This window comes from Salvelinus alpinus, chromosome 16, assembly GCF_045679555.1.
Source record: "Salvelinus alpinus chromosome 16, SLU_Salpinus.1, whole genome shotgun sequence".
In the NCBI taxonomy this organism is placed as follows: Eukaryota; Metazoa; Chordata; class Actinopteri; order Salmoniformes; family Salmonidae; genus Salvelinus; species Salvelinus alpinus.
This window is the reverse complement of record NC_092101.1, coordinates 52,170,018-52,195,857: the sequence shown is the minus strand read 5'-3', so window position 1 is coordinate 52,195,857 and position 25,840 is coordinate 52,170,018. Positions and strand designations below refer to the sequence as shown.

The window sequence follows — 25,840 nt, the reverse complement described above, 5'->3', positions numbered from 1 at the left end:
GAGAGAGAGAGACCGACAGAGAGAGAGAGAGAGACCGACCGAGAGAGAGAGAGAGAGACCGACAGAGTGAGAGAGAGAGAGAGAGACCGACCGAGTGAGAGAGAGAGAGACCGACCGACCGAGAGAGAGAGAGAGACCGACCGAGTGAGTACGTTTTCGTGTACCTTATCCTTGGAGCGCCAGGTGAAGTGGAGGCTGTTGGTCTCACTGGGTACAGGCAGGATGAAGGAGAGAGCATAGTGGTTCACCACGTCATCCCTCACATAGTACAGCTCTGCATCTAGACCTGCAACACACACACACACACACACACGGTTAATGCAACATAAACACCTGAAAGAATGAGAAAAACACAGGGATGGGCATTTGAAATAATTTCACTATTTGAATAAATCATTAAAAAAATATATATGGTAAATCTGGATAGTGGAAACATGTGTTGTTGTTTTTTTAAACTTACACACAATACCCCAGACAAATGTTTACTGCACAGGCTGTGGGAGAGATGGTGTCTACAGCAGGACAGGGCCAGACAGGGGCCGGTGGTGTGAGAGACTAGGGAGAGATGGTGTCTACAGCAGGACAGGGACAGACAGGGGCCGGTGGTGTGAGAGACTAGGGAGAGATGGTGTCTGCAGCAGGACAGGGACAGACAGGGGACGGTGGTGTGAGAGACTAGGGAGAGATGGTGTCTGCAGCAGGACAGGGACAGACAGGGGCCGGTGGTGTGAGAGACTAGGGAGAGATGGTGTCTGCAGCAGGACAGGGACAGACAGGGGCCGGTGGTGTGAGAGACTAGGGAGAGATGGTGTCTGCAGCAGGACAGGGACGGACAGGGGCCGGTGGTGTGAGAGACTAGGGAGAGATGGTGTCTGCAGCAGGACAGGGACAGAAAGGGGCCGGTGGTGTGAGAGACTAGGGAGAGATGGTGTCTACAGCAGGACAGGGACAGACAGGGGCCAGTGGGCTGAGAGACTAGGGAGAGATGGTGTCTACAGCAGGACAGGGACAGACAGGGGCCAGTGGGCTGAGAGACTAGGGAGAGATGGTGTCTACAGCAGGACTGGGACGGACAGAGGCCGGTGGTGTGAGAGACTAGGGAGAGATGGTGTCTGCAGCAGGACAGGGGCCGGTGGTGTGAGAGACTAGGGAGAGATGGTGTCTGCAGCAGGGTGGGGATGGACAGGGGCCGGTGGTGTGAGAGACTAGGGAGAGATGGTGTCTACAGCAGGACAGGGACAGAAAGGGGCCGGTGGTGTGAGAGACTAGGGAGAGATGGTGTCTGCAGCAGGACAGGGACAGAAAGGGGCCGGTGGTGTGAGAGACTAGGGAGAGATGGTGTCTGCAGCAGGACAGGGACGGACAGAGGCCGGTGGTGTGAGAGACTAGGGAGAGATGGTGTCTGCAGCAGGACAGGGACGGACAGAGGCCGGTGGTGTGAGAGACTAGGGAGAGATGGTGTCTACAGCAGGACAGGGACGGACAGGTGGTGTGTGACTAGGGAGAGAAAAAGTTGCCAGACTCGTGCTAGTTAGACAAACTTCTTAATTAACCATCATTCCATCTGGCAGTGCCTTCATTGCATCAAATCTATGTAAAGAATCTCGCTGAAACAGTCAGATGTTAGCTATCTAGCTACCAAGGCTAATTGAAGCCATGTTGTCGCGCTCCTCGTCCTGGTCTACAACAACTCCGTTCAGATTAAACAGCCTACCTGAGGGTTGCTGGTTATAGCCTACTCCTCATTTAGCTAACTTCATTTGGACATTTTTAATTCATTTTGCATTGACTACAGATCTCCCACTTCCAGCAGTGTTTTATACTGTATATACACTAGATGGCTGACAGGGGGCGCTGTTTTGAAGCCACAGTGTTTTATACTGTATATACACTAGATGGCTGACAGGGGGCGCTGTTTTGAAGCCACAGTGTTTTATACTGTATATACACTAGATGGCTGACAGGGGGCGCTGTTTTGAAGCCAGTGTTGTATACTGTATATACACTAGATGGCTGACAGGGGGCGCTGTTTTGAAGCCACAGTGTTTTATACTGTATATACACTAGATGGCTGACAGGGGGCGCTGTTTTGAAGCCACCGCGCCTCCATCTTGGTACTCCCCTCCCATTCTAAAAAAAAATATTTTTGGAAGCTATATTAATATCTACATTTGTTTTACTACATTTATTATATTACAGAGAACTTAATGCTTTTAAATTAAAATTGTGCTAAACATTTTTATTTTTTTTTATATATATATATATATATATATATATATATATATATATATATATATATATACAAAAACATTTCCTTAGAGTATACTTTTTTGTGAAAGTACTAATGTTGCTGTCCCTACTGAAAAATACAGTGCCATCAGAAAGCAATCACACCCCTGGACTTATTCCACATGTGTTACAGCCTGAATTCAATATGGATCGAATTCATTTTCTTCCCTCTGGCACATCTACACAGAATAGCCCATAATGACAAAGTGAAAACATGTTTAGAAACTTTAGCCCAATATATTGAAAATAAAATATCTAAATTTACCTAAGTATTCACACCCCTGAGTCAATACTTGTTAGAAATCACCTTTGGTAGTGATTACAGCCGTGAGTCTTTCTGGGTAAATCTAAGAGCCGTGAGTCTTTCTGGGTAAATCTAAGAGCTTATTATACAATATTTCCACACATTCTTATGAAAATTCTTCAAGCTTTGTCAAGTTGATCATTGCTAGTCAGCCATTTTCATATCTTATCATAGATTTTCAAGACGGTTAAAGTCAAAACTGCAACTACGCAACTCAGTAACAAAGCCATCTTGGTAAGCAACTCCAGTGTATATTTGGCCTTGTGATTTAGGTTATTGTCTTTCTGAAAGGTGAATTTGTCTCCCAGTGTCTGTTGGAAAGCAGACAAGCAGGTTCTCCTCTAGGATTTTGCCTGTGCTTAGATCTATTGTTTATTTTGTATCCTAAAGAACTCCCTAGTCCTTGCCGATGACAAGCATACTCATAACATGATGCAGCCACCACCACGGTTGACAATATGAAGAGTGGTACCCTTCCTCACCGGCAACTGCGCTGGGAAGGACTCCTGTATGTTTGTAGTGACTGGATGTATTGATACACCATCCAAAGCTGGGTTTACATTTGGAAAATGTGGCGCAGTTCATTTGACCGGCATCATTTAAAAATGTACAGGAGATTTGAGAACATTACCGGACCCGTACGCATTTAGTGCGTAACCACGATGCTCAGAATGAAAGAAATCACATTTAGAATATGGTAATTTATATTAACAGAACATGAAATGTTGAGGATGCAACGATGTTCAGTCCTTCTTAGGGAATTCTTCTTAGTGCACTTTGATGTTAGAATACCTGTCCAGATTTACGTTTCCCTCAGCCAACAAGCCAAGTAACGAACACCAAAATCACTAGCCTCAACCTACTATCCCCAACAGTTAACCTAGTCTATCGGTCGGCTTTTTGAGAAAAATTTGCCTTGGAGAAAATAATTGCCTCTTCCAAAAAGACTGGGACAGTTGTTGTGGGATGATAGATCCCAAATTCATACAACCAGTAGGACTAGACTACATAACATAAAAACGTTAAAAAGCAATACACCCGATAAACAGATTAAAGTTTAGCTTAAACTATTATTTTTTCACATTAGCAGCGCAGCAATGCACACAAGGCAGTAGGCGACACCTACTGGTAGGTTCCAGGTTACATATTAGCATGAGATGCTAATATGACTAAGATTATCAACTAGCACGAGATGCTAACATGACTAGGATTATCATCAACTAGCACAGGATGCTAATATGACTTGGATTATCATCAACTAGCACGGGCTGCTAATATGACTAAGATTATCATCAACTAGCACGGGCTGCTAATATGACTAGGAGTATCATCAACTAGCACGGGCAGCTAATATGACTAGGATTATCATCAACTAGCACGGGATGCTAATATGATTAGGATTATCATCAACTAGCACAGGATGCTAATATGACTAGGATTATCATCAACTAGCATGGGATGCTAATATGACTAAGATTATCATCAACTAGCACGGGCTGCTAACATGACTACGATTATCATCAACTAGCATGGGCTGCTAATATGACTAGAATTGTGCCGTTGGCTGCTGGGCAACGAAAGAAAGTTGATGTAAAATAATTGCCTCCACGGATCTGGTTTGATTTTGTCTAGGCTACTTTGAAGCAAGGTAAGACATGCCTCATAACATGTTTTAAAAAGTTCAGAAAATGAAGTATATGTTTTCAAAATGCTAAGTGGGTGTGCTGCCTTCCGTTGCCATTTCAGATGCTGTAGCAGCAGCAACTCACTCTGACAGATTTTCCACTCAAAGGCTCTGTACGCTGTACGAGTGTGATACGGTACATTACGAATATACGGTACACACGTGCCAATTAAAATTCCAATAAACTATGCAAATGAACCTATAGACCGAATGTGTATTTCCATCGGCTGGTATTTCCACTAATGAATGGGATAAAAAGCATTACTTTGAAATAGGATTTTTATATCTTCTCCAGGACAAATTGGCAGGCACCAATTTTATTAAATCGGCTTTTGTATTTTTGGTTTAAAAAAATATCAGCCAAAAGCTAGCTATTACCGGATAAGGAAAACCCTGATTCAAAGTGTAATTAATAACTTAGCCATGCTCAAAGGGATATTCAATGTCTGCCTTTTTTGTTGTTAAATTTACTAATAGGTGCCCTTCTTTGTGAGGAATTGTAAAACCTCTCTGGTCTTTGTGGTTGAATCTGTGTTTGAAATTCACTGCACGACGGAGGGACCTTTACAGATAATTGTATGTGTGGGGTACAGAGATAATGTAGTTATTCAAAAATCATGTTAAACACTATTATTGAGCACAGAGTGCATCTATGCAACTTAAGGTAATTTTTACTCCTGAACTTATTTAGGCATCGCCATAACAAAGGGGTTGAATACTTGACTCAAGCCATTTCAGTTTTTCATTAATTAATTAGTAAACATTTCCAAAAAACATAATTCCACTTAAACATAAATGGGGTATTGTGTGTAGGCCAGTGACACAAAATCTCAAATGTAATCCATTTTTAAATTCAGGCTTTAACACAACAAAAATGTGGACAAAGTCAAGAGAGGTGAACACTTTGAAGGCTTTGTAAATACATTACATTTTGTCTTTGAAACATTGAATTGAAATACTGCACAATTCCATTCATTCCTATGGAGGACTACTACTTTTGACCGCTGGATTCACATTTACATTTAAGTCATTTAGCAGACGCTCTTATCCAGAGCGACTTACAAATTGGAAAGTTCATACATATTCATCCTGGTCCCCCCGTGGGGAATGAACCCACAACCCTGGCGTTGCAAGCGCCATGCTCTACCAACTGAGCCACACGGGACCAAAGCCTCTCATTGAGCCTCTCATTGAGTACGCAAAGCTGTCATATCAAGGCAAAGGCTGGCTACTATAAAGAAACTCAAATATATAAAATATATTTTGATTTGTTTAAAAAAAAACTTTTTGGGTTATTACATGATTCCATGTGTGTTATTTCATAGTTTTGATGTCTTCAACTATTATTCTACAATATAGAAAATAGTAAACAAATTAAAAAAATAAGAAAAACCAATGAATGAGTAAGTGTCTCCAAACTTCTGACTGATGCTGTACCTCATTGGTTGCTACACGTGGAGCCTCTTGACTGTAGTGCCAACAAAAACAAGCCGCACGCGGGAAACCTGTGTATGCTTTTTATAGGTTGCACGTCATAAAAACGACAATATACTCTGAGACAGAACAGAGAATAAAGGAAGCATGGGTAATGGGGACTCTCCATGGAAAGTGCATTTTGGTCCAGGACTAGATTGATCCGTCTCTAGAAAACCGGCCCTAAAAGCCTTTGCAACAAAAACAAAGCTAAAACCTTCAATCAAAATGGTACCTTCCTTCCATCCCAGGTCTATTGGAAAAAAAATCCTGTCATCTATGCACTTAAATAGCGAAGAGAGGAAGCTTTTCTCTGTGGTTCATTTTCTTGCCAGCCAGGTAGGCTGTACTCTTGTTGTAAAGAGAAGCAATGTGCTTAACATTAGGAAAGTTGAGAAATAAATATAGTAGGCCTAGCCTATTGAAAGCTGATTGGATTCCTCCTCTTTTTAATAGAGGCCATCACTCTGTTTACTCACGCAAGCTCAAGGGCTCTCATGAAGTGTTTGATTAGATTTTCGATTACATTTGCATTGATGTCAGAGAGATTAGCGGGACAATAGAGTGTGCTGAGTACCAGGCAGTTAGCAAGTTTGGTAGGCTACTAATGACCATCAGCGACATCAGAGCTTGGAGAAGCCTAATTACATGTGGAATTTGACTGCCTTCGTGACTCGTGACCACCGGTGTGACGGTAATGAGATCACAACAGCCCTAGTCCCAGGTCTAAATCAGTCCATGATTAGAGAGGAACAATTTAGTACACTACCTTTGACCAGATCCCACCGGGCCCTGTGAACTACTTCCCACCGGGCCCTGTGAACTACTTCCCACCGGGCCCTGTGAACTACTTCCCACCGGGCCCTGTGAACTACTTCCCTACGAGCCATGTGACCTACCTCCCTACGGGCCCAACAGAACTACTTCCCTACGGGCCATGCGACCTACCTCCCTACGGGCCCAACAGACCTACCTCCCTACGGGCCATGCGACCTACCTCCCTACGGGCCATGCGACCTACCTCCCTACGGGCCATGCGACCTACCTCCCTACGGGCCATGCGACCTACCTCCCTACGGGCCATGCGACCTACCTCCCTACGGGCCATGCGACCTACTTCCCTACGGGCAATGCGACCTACTTCCCTACGGGCCATGCGACCTACTTCCCTACGGGCCATGCGACCTACTTCCCTACGGGCCATGCGACCTACTTCCCTACGGGCCATGCGACCTACTTCCCTACGGGCCATGCGACCTACTTCCCTACGGGCCATGCGACCTACTTCCCTACGGGCCATGCGACCTACTTCCCTACGGGCCATGCGACCTACTTCCCTACGGGCCATGCGACCTACTTCCCTACGGGCCATGCGACCTACTTCCCCACGGGCCATGTGACCTACTTCCCCACGGGCCATGTGACCTACTTCCCCACGGGCCATGTGACCTACTTCCCCACGGGCCATGTGACCTACTTCCCCACGGGCCATGCGACCTACTTCCCTACGGGCCATGTGACCTACTTCCCCACGGGCCATGCTACCTACTTCCCCACGGGCCATGTGACCTACTTCCCCACGGGCCATGTGACCTACTTCCCCACGGGCCATGCGACCTACTTCCCTACGGGCCATGCTACCTACTTCCCCACGGGCCATGTGACCTACTTCCCCACGGGCCATGCTACCTACTTCCCTACGGGCCCTGGTCTAAAGTAGTGCACTGCATAGTGAATAGGGCTCCATTTGGGGTATATAGTACAATACCTCCGTAGAGTAAAGGTGATATATAGTACAATACCTCCGTAGGTTAAAGGTGATATATAGTACAATACCTCCGTAGGTTAAAGGTGATATATAGTACAATACCTCCATAGGTTAAAGGTGATATATAGTACAATACCTCCGTAGGTTAAAGGTGATATATAGTACAATACCTCCGTAGGTTAAAGGTGATATATAGTACAATGCCTCCGTAGGTTAAAGGTGATATATAGTACAATGCCTCCGTAGGTTAAAGGTGATATATAGTACAATGCCTCCGTAGGTTAAAGGTGATATATAGTACAATGCCTCCGTAGGTTAAAGGTGATATATAGTACAATACCTCCGTAGGTTAAAGGTGATATATAGTACAATACCTCCGTAGGTTAAAGGTGATATATAGTACAATACCTCCGTAGGTTAAAGGTGATATATAGTACAATACCTCCGTAGGTTAAAGGTGATATATAGTACAATACCTCCGTAGGTTAAAGGTGATATATAGTACAATACCTCCGTAGGTTAAAGGTGATATATAGTACAATACCTCCGTAGGTTAAAGGTGATATATAGTACAATACCTCCGTAGGTTAAAGGTGATATATAGTACAATACCTCCGTATGTTAAAGGTGCTATATAGTACAATACCTCCGTATGTTAAAGGTGCTGCACATTCTCAGTCTTTAGCTAAAAGGAAAGTTAGTTACAGGGGAAAGCCAACAGACACATCTCTCTCCATGAGTATCACGAGGAGAGACATGCCACCTCTCATTAATCACCATTCACAAAAAAATTACGACTCGGCTTCCAACACAAAATCAGCACAGTATCAAGGGCCGCCTGCCTGCCGACGAGCTGTATTTTATAGTAAAACACAAGGTGATCTAAACACTTCCTAAATGTACGATCTAAGACACAGCTGGTTTTAAAAACACTTCCTAAATGTACGATCTAAGACACAGCTGGTTTTAAAAACACTTCCTAAATGTACGAGCTAAGACACAGCTGGTTTTAAAAACACTTCCTAAATGTACGAGTTAAGACACAGCTGGTTTTAAAAACACTTCCTAAATGTACGATCTAAGACACAGCTGGTTTTAAAAACACTTCCTAAATGTACGAGCTAAGACACAGCTGGTTTTAAAAACACTTCCTAAATGTACGAGCTAAGACACAGCTGGTTTTAAAAACACTTCCTAAATGTACGAGCTAAGACACAGCTGGTTTTAAAAACACTTCCTAAATGTACGAGCTAAGACACAGCTGGTTTTAAAAACACTTCCTAAATGTACGAGTTAAGACACAGCTGGTTTTAAAAACACTTCCTAAATGTACGAGCTAAGACACAGCTGGTTTTAAAAACACTTCCTAAATGTACGAGCTAAGACACAGCTGGTTTTAAAAACACTTCCTAAATGTACGAGTTAAGACACAGCTGGTTTTAAAAACACTTCCTAAATGTACGATCTAAGACACAGCTGGTTTTAAAAACACTTCCTAAATGTACGAGCTAAGACACAGCTGGTTTTAAAAACACTTCCTAAATGTACGAGTTAAGACACAGCTGGTTTTAAAAACACTTCCTAAATGTACGAGCTAAGACACAGCTGGTTTTAAAAACACTTCCTAAATGTACGAGTTAAGACACAGCTGGTTTTAGAAACACTTCCTAAATGCACGATCTAAGACACAGCTGGTTTTAAAAACACTTCCTAAATGTACGAGCTAAGACACAGCTGGTTAGCCCATTTCAGGAGGTTCTCTGGAGATGGTGTTACATACTGGCATTAGCGTGTAGGCTGGCTGTGTGTGTGTGTAATGAAATCCCCCTGCATGCCCTGGGGCAGCCCTATCAGTCCTGTTGGCCCCCGTCTGACAGAGGACAGCAGCAGCAAAGCGGAGCCTGTTTATCAGTCTCTCTAATATTCAAAGAGAAGAGGAATGTGCCCAATACCCCAGGGGCTTTAATGGCCCCAATACCCCAGGGGCTTTAATGGCCCCAATACCCCAGGGGCTTTAATGGCCCCAATACCCCAGGGGCTTTAATGGCCCCAATACCCCAGGGGCTTTAATGGCCCCAATACCCCAGGGGCTTTAATGGCCCCAATACCCCAGGGGCTTTAATGGCCCCAATACCCCAGGGGCTTTCCTGGCCCCAATACCCCAGGGGCTTTCCTGGCCCAAATACCCCAGGGGCTTTCCTGGCCCAAATACCCCAGGGGCTTTCCTGGCCCAAATACCCCAGGGGCTTTCCTGGCCCAAATACCCCAGGGGCTTTCCTGGCCCAAATACCCCAGGGGCTTTCCTGGCCCAAATACCCCAGGGGCTTTCCTGCCCCAGTACCCCAGGGCAATCCAAAATCTCAGTGTTCTCTCTCACTCTACCCCCCCATAACCCACGCTTAGAGCCCCTAAAAGGCTAGGGCTCTAACTACATCTGCGGGTATGGATGTGGGTACATAGACCTGCAAGGGGAAAAACAAGTCTCTGGTAATGGGAGAATTCCCCAGAGTAATGTGTGGATCTCTCCTTCTAGCAAAACAACAGCTTTACATTCCTCAGGTTTCCACCTCTGTCAGTCACTGCCTTATCTGGGTCTTACCGACCTTACCCCCATACATGTAAACGGTCTCCCTCTGTGGGTTGGTAACTTGATAGGGCTTTTATACGTTAAAGGTACATGTCTGTTTCTCTCTCTTCAAAGCGTAGTCTAATATTCCAATTGAGTCTCACAAGGCTTTGACGGAATGGGATGCAAGTCCGGTTGGGTTTTTCTAAAAGGACAAACTCTGTCCTCCAATATGTTGGGTTCTACTTTCTGTTGGTTTTGGGCACCAGCTTCAAAAACAGCTGAAAATATTTTGAATATGGAAAAAAAATAAACATTTCAGAGAGGTTTAGAGGATACAATGATTTTCCACACTACACTGGCTTGTTTTGTCACAACCTGAAATTAGAATTTTAGCAACCAGGAAATGGCGGAGTGATTTCTGCATAGTGTACCTTGACAACATACCAGACTCTACAGGGATAGCCCCTGACAACACGCCAGACTCTACGGGGATAGCCCCTGACAACACGCCAGACTCTACGGGGATAGCCCCTGACAACACGCCAGACTCTACGGGGATAGCCCCTGGCAACACGCCAGACTCTACGGGGATAGCCCCTGACAACACGCCAGACTCTACAGGGATAGCCCCTGACAACACGCCAGACTCTACAGGGATAGCCCCTGACAACACGCCAGACTCTACAGGGATAGCCACCGACAACACACTAGACTCTACAGGGATAGCCCCTGACAACACGCCAGACTCTACAGGGATAGCCCCTGACAACACGCCAGACTCTACAGGGATAGCCCCTGACAACACGCCAGACTCTACAGGGATAGCCCCTGACAACACGCCAGACTCTACAGGGATAGCCCCTGGCAACACGCCAGACTCTACAGGGATAGCCCCTGGCAACACGCCAGACTCTACAGGGATAGCCCCTGACAACACGCCAGACTCTACAGGGATAGCCCCTGACAACACGCCAGAGTCTACAGGGATAGCCACTGAACACGCCAGACTCTACAGGGATAGCCACTGAACACGCCAGACTCTACAGGGATAGCCCCTGACAACACGCCAGACTCTACGGGGATAGCCACCGACAACACGCCAGACTCTACAGGGATAGCCACTGACAACACGCCAGACTCTACGGGGATAGCCCCTGACAACACGCCAGACTCTACAGGGATAGCCCCTGACAACACGCCAGACTCTACAGGGATAGCCCCTGACAACACGCCAGACTCTACAGGGATAGCCCCTGACAACACGCCAGACTCTACAGGGATAGCCCCTGACAACACGCCAGACTCTACAGGGATAGCCACTGAACACACCAGACTCTACAGGGATAGCCACTGAACACACCAGACTCTACAGGGATAGCCCCTGACAACACGCCAGATGACGGGAACAGTCAACATATGAGTCCAACTCAAGGTAAGAGATAAGAGGGCAGTGAGAGATAACAGAGGGCAGTGAGAGATAACAGAGGGCAGTGAGAGATAACAGAGGGCAGTAAGTGAAAACAGAGGGCAGTGAGTGAAAACAGAGGGCAGTGAGAGATAACAGAGGGCAGTGAGAGATAACAGAGGGCAGTGAGAGATAACAGAGGGCAGTGAGAGATAACAGAGGGCAGTGAGAGATAACAGAGGGCAGTGAGAGATAACAGAGGGCAGTGAGAGATAACAGAGGGCAGTGAGAGATAACAGAGGGCAGTAAGAGATACCAGAGGGCAGTAAGAGAAAACAGAGGGCAGTAAGAGAAAACAGAGGGCAGTAAGTGAAAACAGAGGGCAGTGAGAGATAACAGAGGGCAGTAAGAGATAACAGAGGGCAGTAAGAGATAACAGAGGGCAGTAAGAGATAACACCCATTCTCATCATGAGCTTGACATCCGTGCCTGGGATATGAGTAGCCAGCTACCACGCAATAAACAGGACAGCTGCCTACGCAGCCAGCTACCAGGCTATAAACAGGACAGCTACCTACGCAACCAGCTACCACGTTATAAACAGGACAGCTGCCTACGCAGCCAGCTACCAGGCTATAAACAGGACAGCTGCCTACGCAGCCAGCTACCACGTTATAAACAGGACAGCTACCACGTTATAAACAGGACAGCTACCTACGCAGCCAGCTACCACGCTATAAACAGGACAGCTGCTTACGCAGCCAGCTACCATGCTATAAACAGGACAGCTACCTACGCAGCCAGCTACCACGCTATAAACAGGACAGCTGCCTACGCAACCAGCTGCCACGCTATAAACAGGACAGCTGCCTACGCAGCCAGCTACCACGCTATAAACAGGACAGCTGTCTACGCAGCCAGCTACCAGGCTATAAACAGGACAGCTGTCTACGCAGCCAGCTACCAGGCTATAAACAGGACAGCTGCCTACGCAGCCAGCTACCAGGCTATAAACAGGACAGCTGCCTGCGCAGCCAGCTACCAGGCTATAAACAGGACAGCTGCCTACGCAGCCAGCTACCAGGCTATAAACAGGACAGCTACCACACTATAAACAGGACAGCTGTCTACACAGCGAGCTACCAGGCTATAAACAGGACAGCTACCACACTATAAACAGGACAGCTGTCTACGCAGCCAGCTACCACGCTATAAACAGGACAACTACCACGCTATAAACAGGACAACTACCACGCTATAAACAGGACAGCTGCCTACGCAGCCAGAAAAGAGCAACCAGCTACCTGGAGGGATAACTCTGGTCCTGAAGCCCTGGGTAAACACAGGGTGCACATTCCAAATTGAACCCTATTCCCTATATAGTGCACTACTTTTGACCAGGACCCTATGGAACCCTATATAGTGCACTACTTTTGACTGATCAGAGCCCTGGGCACTATATAGGGAATAGTGTGAGTCCCGGTCTATAGTAGTGGACTATATAGGGAATAGGGTGCCATAGGGTCCTGGTCAAAAGTAGTGCACAATATAGGGAATAGGGTGCCATTTGGGACATGGACCACCATGTTGGCTGGGTAAGGAGAGGAGCTGTGGATCAAGTTGCAGCCCACAGAGCAGGAGGACAATAGGTAGCTAGCAGGGGTGGGTGGGTGGTGGAGGCCAGGTAGTAGGATGACGCAGCCCAGCCAGGTAGGTAGGTAGAACAAAGACTTTCCTGTATAAAAGAGTGGCCTTCGGGTATAACTGTACCTCCCAGAGTCTCTTTCTAAGCAGAGCCTCCATCCGTGAGAGCACAGGAGATAAACACTGACGCTCCGTCTGGCCTCTCCAGACAGATAATCTGGGCAGGCTCAGCAGCATAACAGGGCCAAAGCTATGGGACAGTGAGGCGAGGGTAAACAAATGCAAATGTCTGGATTGCAGTTTCTCCAGCTTTCAAGGTAAGGAAACAAAGTCATTTAATGATTTGGGGGAACGATGCTACACCAGCACTACTCTACCCGATCCTGGTACGACTCCCCTTCTCACCCCCTCCCCGGTACGACTCCCCTTCTCACCCCCTTCCCGGTACGACTCCCCTTCTCACCCCCTTCCCGGTACGTCTCCCCTTCCCGGTACGACTCCCCTTCCCGGTACGACTCCCCTTCCCGGTACGACTCCCCTTCCCGGTACGACTCCCCTTCCCGGTATAACTCCCCTTACCCTGCTTCAAACTATCAACTGGAAACCCTAAACAACCCCCATGCTGCTTTGTTCCCTCCTCTCCTCTCCCCTCATCTTTTCTACCCTCCTCCCCTCATCTTTTCTACCCTCCTCTCCCCTCCCCTCTCCTTTTCTACCCTCTTCTCCTTTTCTACCCTCTTCTCCTTTTCTACCCTCTTCTCCTTTTCTACCCTCTTCTCCTTTTCTACCCTCTTCTCCTTTTCTACCCTCCTCTAATCCTCCTCTCATCCTCCTATTTTCCTCCTCTCCACATGTCTGCTGTAGAGACAAGAACGAGAATTAGAAAATAAGTTTCAGTCATGGAAATGAAAGTGCTGAAAACACGTTGGTTCAGTATTTAAAAAGAAGATGGAGAACAAAGTATATGATTAGAAACACTGAACTTTTAGTGTGGGTAAAGCCTACTAGTGTAAGCTAAAGCTACCTAGCAAAGAAAATACAGTTGAAGTCGGAAGTTTACATACACTTAGGTTGGAGTCAGTAAAACTCGTTTTTCAACCACTCCACAAAATTTTTGGCAAGTCGGTTAGGACATCTACTTTGTGCAAGACAAGTCATTTTTCCAACAATTGTTTACAGACAGATAATTTCACTGTATCACAATTCCAGTGGGTCAGACGTTTACATACACTAAGTTGACTGTGTCTTTAAACAGCTTGGAAAATTCCAGAAAATTATGTCACGGCTTTAGAAGTTTATGAGATGCTAATTGACATCATTTGAGTCAATTGGAGGTGTACCTGTGGATGTATTTCAAGGCCTACCTTCAAACTCAGTGCCTCTTTGCTTGACATCATGGGAAAATCAAAAGAAATCAGCCAAGACATCAGAAAAATAATTGGAGACCTTCACAAGTCTGGTTCATCCTTAGGAGCAATTTCCAAACTCCTGAAGGTACCACGTTCATCTGTACAAACAATAGTACGCAAGTATAAACACCATGGGACCACGCAGCTGTCATACCGCTCAGGAAGGAGACGCGTTGTGTCTCCTAGAGATGAACGTACGTTGGTGCTAAACGTGCAAATCAATCCCAGAACAACAGCAAAGGACCTTGTGAAGATGCTGGAGGAAACAGGTACAAAAGTATCTATATCCACAGTAAAACGAGTCCTGTTGTGACTCGTTTGTCCTAAAACGAGTCCCAGTGTCCAGGTTTCTCTCACATCAACATAGTGGACACCTAGTCCCAGTGTCCATGTCTCTCTCACATCAACATAGTGGACATCTAGTCCCAGTGTCCATGTCTCAAATCAACATAGTGGACACCTAGTCCCAGTGTCCATGTCTCACATCAACATAGTGGACACCTAGTCCCAGTGTCCATGTCTCACATCAACATAGTGGACACCTAGTCCCATTGTCCAGGTCTCACATCAACATAGTGGACACCTATTCCCAGTGTCCAGGTCTCACATCAACATAGTGGACACCTAGTCCCAGTGTCCAGGTCTCACATCAACATAGTGGACACCTAGTCCCAGTGTCCAGGTCTCACATCAACATAGTGGACACCTAGTCCCAGTGTCCAGGTCTCCCTCACATCAACATAGTGGACGCCTAGTCCCAGTGTCCAGGTCTCCCTCACATCAACATAGTGGACACCTAGTCCCAGTGTCCAGGTCTCTCTCACATCAACATAGTGGACACCTAGTCCCAGTGTCCAGGTCTCTCTCACATCAACATAGTGGACACCTAGTCCCAGTGTCCAGGTCTCTCTCACATCAACATAGTGGACACCTAGTCCCAGTGTCCAGGTCTCTCACACATCAACATAGTGGACACCTAGTCCCAGTGTCCAGGTCTCTCACATCAACATAGTGGACACCTAGTCCCAGTGTCCAGGTCTCTCACACATCAACATAGTGGACACCTAGTCCCAGTGTCCAGGTCTCCCTCACATCAACATAGTGGACACCTAGTCCCAGTGTCCAGGTCTCCCTCACATCAACATAGCGGACACCTAGTCCCAGTGTCCATGTCTCCCTCACATCAACATAGTGGACACCTAGTCCCAGTGTCCAGGTCTCTCTCACATCAACATAGTGGACACCTAGTCCCAGTGTCCAGGTCTCCCTCACATCAACATAGTGGACACCTAGTCCCAGTGTCCAGGTCTCACATCAACATAGTGGACACCTAGTCCCAGTGTCCAGGTCTCACATCAACATAGTGGACACCTAGTCCCAGTGTCCAGGTCTCCCTCACATCAACATAGTGGACACCTAGTCCCAGTGTCCAGGTCTCACATCAACATAGTGGACGCCTAGTCCCAGTGTCCAGGTCTCTCACACATCAACATAGTGGACACCTAGTCCCAGTGTCCAGGTCTCCCTCACATCAACATAGTGGACACCTAGTCCCAGTGTCCAGGTCTCACATCAACATAGTGGACGCCTAGTCCCAGTGTCCAGGTCTCTCACACATCAACATAGTGGACACCTAGTCCCAGTGTCCAGGTCTCCCTCACATCAACATAGTGGACACCTAGTCCCAGTGTCCAGGTCTCCCTCACATCAACATAGTGGACACCTAGTCCCAGTGTCCAGGTCTCCCTCACATCAACATAGTGGACACCTAGTCCCAGTGTCCAGGTCTCCCTCACATCAACATAGTGGACACCTAGTCCCAGTGTCCAGGTCTCCCTCACATCAACATAGTGGACACCTAGTCCCAGTGTCCAGGTCTCCCTCACATCAACATAGTGGACACCTAGTCCCAGTGTCCAGGTCTCCCTCACATCAACATAGTGGACATCTAGTCCCAGTGTCCAGGTCTCACATCAACATAGTGGACACCTAGTCCCAGTGTCCAGGTCTCACATCAACATAGTGGACACCTAGTCCCAGTGTCCAGGTTTCACATCAACATAGTGGACACCTAGTCCCATTGTCCAGGTCTCACATCAACATAGTGGACACCTAGTCCCAGTGTCCAGGTCTCCCTCACATCAACATAGTGGACACCTAGTCCCAGTGTCCAGGTCTCTCTCACATCAACATAGTGGACACCTAGTCCCAGTGTCCATGTCTCACATCAACATAGTGGACACCTAGTCCCAGTGTCCATGTCTCTCACACATCAACATAGTGGACACCTAGTCCCAGTGTCCAGGTCTCCCTCACATCAACATAGTGGACGCCTAGTCCCAGTGTCCAGGTCTCACATCAACATAGTGGACACCTAGTCCCAGTGTCCAGGTCTCTCACACATCAACATAGTGGACACCTAGTCCCAGTGTCCAGGTCTCTCACACATCAACATAGTGGACACCTAGTCCCAGTGTCCAGGTCTCCCTCACATCAACATAGTGGACACCTAGTCCCAGTGTCCAGGTCTCCCTCACATCAACATAGTGGACACCTAGTCCCAGTGTCCAGGTCTCTCACACATCAACATAGTGGACGCCTAGTCCCAGTGTCCAGGTCTCACATCAACATAGTGGACACCTAGTCCCAGTGTCCAGGTCTCCCTCACATCAACATAGTGGACACCTAGTCCCAGTGTCCAGGTCTCTCTCACATCAACATAGTGGACACCTAGTCCCAGTGTCCAGGTCTCCCTCACATCAACATAGTGGACACCTAGTCCCAGTGTCCAGGTCTCCCTCACATCAACATAGTGGACACCTAGTCCCAGTGTCCAGGTCTCCCTCACATCAACATAGCGGACACCTAGTCCCAGTGTCCAGGTCTCACATCAACATAGTGGACACCTAGTCCCAGTGTCCATGTCTCCCTCACATCAACATAGTGGACGCCTAGTCCCAGTGTCCAGGTCTCTCTCACATCAACATAGTGGACACCTAGTCCCAGTGTCCAGGTCTCCCTCACATCAACATAGTGGACATCTAGTCCCAGTGTCCAGGTCTCACATCAACATAGTGGACACCTAGTCCCAGTGTCCAGGTCTCACATCAACATAGTGGACACCTAGTCCCAGTGTCCAGGTCTCCCTCACATCAGTAGAGAAAAAAAGAGAGAACCATTTTAAATATTCAGATGTGTTCAACATGTTATAAGCGGAGCAGGAAGTGCTGAATCGTAGCCTAGGTAACCTGGGTGACCACAATTAACTGGGTGAAGGCGTTTGTTCATCAAGGGAGCCGTTTAAAGAAGTTGTTCTGGCTCTTGGTTGAACCTCTGAGGAATGTTTGGTTCACACTTGGCTGAGAATGTACAATAGTGATACTGGTACAGAGTAAAAGTTGAGTCTATCTGGTGTTTCGTGAAAATAAAAGGAGCAGACCACTGCCTTTATTAGTTGGGGGTGTTTGGGGTAGACCATCTTGTCAACATTGGGGGTGTTTGGGGTAGACCATCTTGTCAACATTGGGGGTGTTTGGGGTAGACCATCTTGTCAACATTGGGGGTGTTTGGACCTCATTAACATACCAATATGCAATAACCAACATGCAATAAATTACACCTCTTCTAAAACTACTGTAAAAGAGACCCCCCCCCTCCACACAGATGGTCTTCAGTATAAGAGACCCCCCCCCCTCCACACAGATGGTCTTCAGTATAAGAGACCCCCCTCCACACAGATGGTCTTCAGTATAAGAGACCCCCCCCTCCACACAGATGGTCTTCAGTATAAGAGACCCCCCCCTCCACACAGATGGTCTTCAGTATAAGAGACCCCCCCCCCTCCACACAGATGGTCTTCAGTATAAGAGACCTCCCCCCCTCCACACAGATGGTCTTCAGTATAAGAGACCCCCCCCCCCTCCACACAGATGGTCTTCAGTATAAGAGACCCCCCCCCCCTCCACACAGATAGTCTTCAGTATAAGAGACCCCCCCCCCCCCTCCACACAGATGGTCTTCAGTATAAGAGACCCCCCTCCACACAGATGGTCTTCAGTATAAGAGACCCCCCCCCCCTCCACACAGATGGTCTTCAGTATAAGAGACCCCCCCCCCTCCACACAGATGGTCTTCAGTATAAGAGACCCCCCCCCCTCCACACAGATGGTCTTCAGTATAAGAGACCCCCCCCCCCCTCCACACAGATGGTCTTCAGTATGAGAGACCCCCCCCCCCCTCCACACAGATGGTCTTCAGTATAAGAGACCCCCCCCTCCACACAGATGGTCTTCAGTAAAAGAGACCCCCCCCCCCCACACACAGATGGTCTTCAGTATAAGAGACCCCTCCCCCTCCACACAGATGGTCTTCAGTATAAGAGACCCCCCCCCTCCACACAGATGGTCTTCAGTATAAGAGAACCCCCCCCCCTCCACACAGATGGTCTTCAGTATAAGAGACCCCCCCCGTCCACACAGATGGTCTTCAGTATAAGAGACCCCCCCTCCCTCCACACAGATGGTCTTCAGTATAAGAGACCCCCCCCCCCTCCACACAGATGGTCTTCAGTATAAGAGACCCCCCCCCCTCCACACAGATGGTCTTCAGTATAAGAGACCCCCCCCCCTCCACACAGATGGTCTTCAGTATAAGAGACCCCCCCCCCCTCCACACAGATGGTCTTCAGTATAAGAGACCCCCCCCTCCACACAGATGGTCTTCAGTATAAGAGACCCCCCCCCCTCCACACAGATGGTCTTCAGTATAAGAGACCCCCCCCCTCCACACAGATGGTCTTCAGTATAAGAGACCCCCCCCCTACACACAGATGATCTTCAGTATAAGAGACCCCCCCCCCTCCACACAGATGGTCTTCAGTATAAGAGACCACCCCCCCCTACACACAGATGGTCTTCAGTATAAGAGACCACCCCCCCCCCCCTCCACACAGATGGTCTTCAGTATAAGAGACCCCCCCCCCCTCCACACAGATGGTCTTCAGTATAAGAGACCCCCCCCCCTCCACACAGATGGTCTTCAGTATAAGAGACCCCCCCCCTCCACACAGATGGTCTTCAGTATAAGAGACCCCCCCCCCTCCACACAGATGGTCTTCAGTATAAGAGACCCCCCCCCCCCCCATCAGTCCTAATACCAACCAGAGGCTGGGGTCAGAGGCTGGGGTCAGAGACGGTAAAACACTTTGAGATGGGACTCCACTTCCAGGTCAACTTCACAGAGCTGCTGCCTGAGGTGGTGGTGGGGCACGGGAGAGCAGGTCAGTGTTCATTCCATTTGGAAATTGATTTGAAGGGTGGTGAATGGTGAAACGTCAAGCCAGAACAGGCTAGTATTATGGGAATTTAGGAACCACAAACAGGTGTAGGCGCACACACACCGATCTGCAGGTCACACACACACACCGATCTGCAGGTCACACACACACACCGATCTGCAGGTCACACACACACACCGATCTGCAGGTCACACACACACCGATCTGCAGGTCACACACACCGATCTACAGGTCACACACACACCGATCTGCAGGTCACACACACACACACACACCGATCTGCAGGTCACACACACCGATCTGCAGGTCACACACACCGATCTGCAGGTCACACACACACACACCGATCTGCAGGTCACACACACACACACACACACACCACACACACACACAGATCTGCAGGTCACACACACACACACACACACACACACAGCTGATAATGAATCTGCTGATGAAAAGTTAATTTTCAATAAAAAAGGGGTATTTCCATGTTTTTCCTTCTGCTTGTTCATATGGACGTTTCTTAAAACGGGGAAATGAATGACAGGGCCTCTTTCTTAATCTAGTTGTACTAGTTTCTAGAGTGCTTGGGATCTGAATCTGTCTAGAGGACACCCAGGAGGAGACGGCGATGTCTTTAGCCCCACCAGACGAGGGGGGTGGAGAAGAGAGGAGAGAATGCCAGGTGATGACGGGAACTGGAGACAGTTCACAAAGCACCCAGTGTCAAACAGAAGGATTTAAGTCACCAGCCTGGCTGACAGACATGTGGGAAAACAATTAGTGATGTGTTGAAGCCTGGAGGAAAAGCCTGGGTTCCCTTCAAGAGGAGTGGTTTTCTGCAGGCTAAGCCTGGGTTCCCTTTAAGAGGAGTGGTTTTCTGCAGGCTAAGCCTGGGTTCCCTTTAAGAGGAGTGGTTTTCTGCAGGCTAAGCCTGGGTTCCCTTTAAGAGGAGTGGTTTTCTGCAGGCTAAGCCTGGGTTCCCTTTAAGAGGAGTGGTTTTCTGCAGGCTAAGCCTGGGTTCCCTTTAAGAGGAGTGGTTTTCTGCAGGCTAAGCCTGGGTTCCCTTTAAGAGGAGTGGTTTTCTGCAGGCTAAGCCTGGGTTCCCTTTAAGAGGAGTGGTTTTCTGCAGGCTAAGCCTGGGTTCCCTTTAAGAGGAGTGGTTTTCTGCAGGCTAAGCCTGGGTTCCCTTTAAGAGGAGTGGTTTTCTGCAGGCTAAGCCTGGGTTCCCTTTAAGAGGAGTGGTTTTCTGCAGGCTAAGCCTGGGTTCCCTTTAAGAGGAGTGGTTTTCTGCAGGCTAAGCCTGGGTTCCCTTTAAGAGGAGTGGTTTTCTGCAGGCTAAGCCTGGGTTCCCTTTAAGAGGAGTGGTTATCTGCAGGCTAAGTCTGGGTTCCCTTTAAGAGGAGTGGTTTTCTGCAGGAAAAGCCTGGGTTCCCTTTAAGAGGAGTGGTTTTCTGCAGGCTAAGCCTGGGTTCCCTTTAAGAGGAGTGGTTTTCTACAGGCTAAGCCTGGGTTCCCTTTAAGAGGAGTGGTTTTCTACAGGCTAAGCCTGGGTTCCCTTTAAGAGGAGTGGTTTTCTGCAGGCTAAGTCTGGGTTCCCTTTAAGAGGAGTGGTTTTCTGCAGGCTAAGCCTGGGTTCCCTTTAAGAGGAGTGGTTTTCTGCAGGCTAAGCCTGGGTTCCCTTTAAGAGGAGTGGTTCTCTCTCTTTATCCCCAGAGGGATTGTCCTCATGACATGAAGGCTCATTTTTTAAAAGTTATCCAAATAAGAAGACAAGAGAAAATAGAAACCCAAAACAACCGTAACTGCCTAGAATGACCAATGCTCTGAATATCTACCCATATTTTGATTTATTTATATAACCATCCATTCCTTTTAGTTAACAGCAGGCAGTGTGTGTTAAAGAGAGTAGTGTATATATAGACCCGGTAGCAACCCAGGCATTGTGCCAACCTGAAAGGCACCAGAGACTTTTGACAAACAAAGAGCTCATCCTGGGGCTAACACTCAGTCCAGGACGACCACTGACGTAAAGACACCCATTGTAAATGGGCCCCTAGTGAGCAGCTGCATTTCAACCAAACTGGCCAAGTAATATTGGGCTACCGTACAGTTCTCTGGCTGTTCACCTGGCCAAGTAATATTGGCCTACCGTACAGTTCTCTGGCTGTTCACCTGGCCAAGTAATATTGGCCTACCGTACAGTTCTCTGTCTGTTCACCTGGCCAAGTAATATTGGCCTACCGTACAGTTCTCTAGCTGTTCACCTGGCCAAGTAATATTGGCCTACCGTACAGTTCTCTAGCTGTTCACCTGGCCAAGTAATATTGGCCTACCGTACAGTTCTCTGCCTGTTCACCTGGCCAAGTAATATTGGCCTACCGTACAGTTCTCTGGCTGTTCACCTGGCCAAGTAATATTGGCCTACCGTACAGTTCTCTAGCTGTTCCCCTGGCCAAGTAATAATGGCCTACCGTACAGTTCTCTAGCTGTTCCCCTGGCCAAGTAATATTGGCCTACCGTACAGTTCTCTGGCTGTACACTTGGCCAAGTAATATTGGTCTACCGTGCAGTTCTCTGGCTGTTCACCTGGCCAAGTAATATTGGCCTACCGTACAGTTCTCTGGCTGTTCACCTGGCCAAGTAATATTGGCCTACCGTACAGTTCTCTGGCTGTTCACCTGGCCAAGTAATATTGGCCTACCGTACAGTTCTCTAGCTGTTCACCTGGCCAAGTAATATTGGCCTACCGTACAGTTCTCTAGCTGTTCACCTGGCCAAGTAATATTGGCCTACGGTACAGTTCTCTAGCTGTTCACCTGGCCAAGTAATATTGGCCTACCGTACAGTTCTCTGGCTGTTTACCTTGCCAAGTAATATTGGCCTACCGTACAGTTCTCTAGCTGTTCACCTGGCCAAGTAATATTGGCCTACCATACAGTTCTCTGGCTGTTTACCTGGCCAAGTAATATTGGCCTACCGTACAGTTCTCTAGCTGTTCACCTGGCCAAGTAATATTGGCCTACCGTACAGTTCTCTAGCTGTTCACCTGGCCAAGTAATATTGGCCTACCGTACAGTTCTCTGGCTGTTCACCTGGCCAAGTAATATTGGCCTACCGTACAGTTCTCTAGCTGTTCACCTGGCCAAGTAATATTGGCCTACCGTACAGTTCTCTGGCTGTTCACCTGGCCAAGTAATATTGGCCTACCGTACAGTTCTCTGGCTGTTTACCTTGCCAAGTAATATTGGCCTACCGTACAGTTCTCTAGCTGTTCACCTGGCCAAGTAATATTGGCCTACCATACAGTTCTCTGGCTGTTTACCTGGCCAAGTAATATTGGCCTACCGTACAGTTCTCTAGCTGTTCACCTGGCCAAGTAATATTGGCCTACCGTACAGTTCTCTAGCTGTTCACCTGGCCAAGTAATATTGGCCTACCGTACAGTTCTCTGGCTGTTCACCTGGCCAAGTAATATTGGTCTACCGTACAGTTCTCTAGCTGTTCACCTGGCCAAGTAATATTGGCCTACCGTACAGTTCTCTGGCTGTTCACCTGGCCAAGTAATATTGGCCTACCGTACAGTTCTCTGGCTGTTCACCTGGCCAAGTAATATTGGCCTACCGTACAGTTCTCTAGCTGTTCACCTGGCCAAGTAATATTGGCCTACCGTACAGTTCTCTGGCTGTTCACCTGGCCAAGTAATATTGGCCTACCGTACAGTTCTCTGGCTGTTCACCTGGCCAAGTAATATTGGCCTACCGTACAGTTCTCTAGCTGTTCACCTGGCCAAGTAATATTGGCCTACCGTACAGTTCTCTAGCTGTTCACCTGGCCAAGTAATATTGGCCTACCGTACAGTTCTCTGGCTGTTCACCTGGCCAAGTAATATTGGCCTACCGTACAGTTCTCTGGCTGTTCACCTGGCCAAGTAATATTGGCCTACCGTACAGTTCTCTAGCTGTTCACCTGGCCAAGTAATATTGGCCTACCGTACAGTTCTCTGGCTGTTCACCTGGCCAAGAAATATTGGCCTACCGTACAGTTCTCTGGCTGTTCACCTGGCCAAGTAATATTGGCCTACCGTACAGTTCTCTAGCTGTTCACCTGGCCAAGTAATATTGGCCTACCGTACAGTTCTCTAGCTGTTCACCTGGCCAAGTAATATTGGCCTACGGTACAGTTCTCTAGCTGTTCACCTGGCCAAGTAATATTGGCCTACCGTACAGTTCTCTGGCTGTTCACCTGGCCAAGTAATATTGGCCTACCGTACAGTTCTCTAGCTGTTCACCTGGCCAAGTAATATTGGCCTACCGTACAGTTCTCTGGCTGTTTACCTGGCCAAGTAATATTGGCCTACCGTACAGTTCTCTAGCTGTTCACCTGGCCAAGTAATATTGGCCTACCGTACAGTTCTCTGGCTGTTCACCTGGCCAAGTAATATTGGCCTACCGTACAGTTCTCTAGCTGTTCACCTGGCCAAGTAATATTGGCCTACCGTACAGTTCTCTGGCTGTTCACCTGGCCAAGTAATATTGGCCTACCGTACAGTTCTCTGGCTGTTCACCTGGCCAAGTAATATTGGCCTACCGTACAGTTCTCTAGCTGTTCACCTGGCCAAGTAATATTGGCCTACCATACAGTTCTCTGGCTGTTCACCTGGCCAAGTAATATTGGCCTACCGTACAGTTCTCTGGCTGTTCACCTGGCCAAGTAATATTGGCCTACCATACAGTTCTCTGGCTGTTCACCTGGCCAAGTAATATTGGCCTACCGTACAGTTCTCTGGCTGTTCACCTGGCCAAGTAATATTGGCCTACCGTACAGTTCTCTGGCTGTTCACCTGGCCAAGTAATATTGGCCTACCGTACAGTTCTCTGGCTGTTCACCTGGCCAAGTAATATTGGCCTACCGTACAGTTCTCTAGCTGTTCACCTGGCCAAGTAATATTGGCCTACCGTACAGTTCTCTGTCTGTTCACCTGGCCAAGTAATATTGGCCTACCATACAGTTCTCTAGCTGTTCACCTGGCCAAGTAATATTGGCCTACCGTACAGTTCTCTGTCTGTTCACCTGGCCAAGTAATATTGGCCTACCATACAGTTCTCTAGCTGTTCACCTCGCCAAGTAATATTGGCCTACCGTACAGTTCTCTGCCTGTTCACCTGGCCAAGTAATATTGGCCTACCGTACAGTTCTCTAGCTGTTCACCTGGCCAAGTAATATTGGCCTACCATACAGTTCTCTAGCTGTTCACCTCGCCAAGTAATATTGGCCTACCGTACAGTTCTCTGCCTGTTCACCTGGCCAAGTAATATTGGCCTACCGTACAGTTCTCTGGCTGTTCACCTGGCCAAGTAATATTGGCCTACCGTACAGTTCTCTGCCTGTTCACCTGGCCAAGTAATATTGGCCTACCGTACAGTTCTCTGCCTGTTCACCTGGCCAAGTAATATTGGCCTACCGTACAGTTCTCTGCCTGTTCACCTGGCCAAGTAATATTGTCCTACCGTACAGTTCTCTGGCTGTTCACCTGGCCAAGTAATATTGGCCTACCGTACAGTTCTCTAGCTGTTCACCTGGCCAAGTAATATTGGCCTACCGTACAGTTCTCTAGCTGTTCACCTGGCCAAGTAATATTGGCCTACCGTACAGTTCTCTAGCTGTTCACCTGGCCAAGTAATATTGGCCTACCGTACAGTTCTCTGGCTGTTCACCTGGCCAAGTAATATTAGCCTACCGTACAGTTCTCTGCCTGTTCACCTGGCCAAGTAATATTGGCCTACCGTACAGTTCTCTGCCTGTTCACCTGGCCAAGTAATATTGGCCTACCGTACAGTTCTCTGGCTGGTCACCTGGCCAAGTAATATTGGCCTACCGTACAGTTCTCTGCCTGTTCACCTGGCCAAGTAATATTGTCCTACCGTACAGTTCTCTGGCTGTTCACCTGGCCAAGTAATATTGGCCTACCGTACAGTTCTCTAGCTGTTCACCTGGCC

The 25,840-nt window shown here is 47.8% G+C and overlaps 1 protein-coding gene across 4 annotated transcripts in view; it reads right to left on the bottom strand.

Moving 5' to 3' along the window:
- Nucleotides 1-25,840, bottom strand: part of LOC139541666 (tyrosine-protein kinase RYK-like) — a 133,725-nt gene that overhangs the window by 100,146 nt on the left and 7,739 nt on the right. For all 4 annotated transcript variants that reach the window (XM_071346581.1, XM_071346583.1, XM_071346582.1 and 1 more), the window contains exon 2: nucleotides 165-286. In XM_071346581.1, the coding sequence (XP_071202682.1) occupies nucleotides 165-286 (122 nt within the window). The remainder of the gene's footprint in view (nucleotides 1-164; nucleotides 287-25,840) is intronic.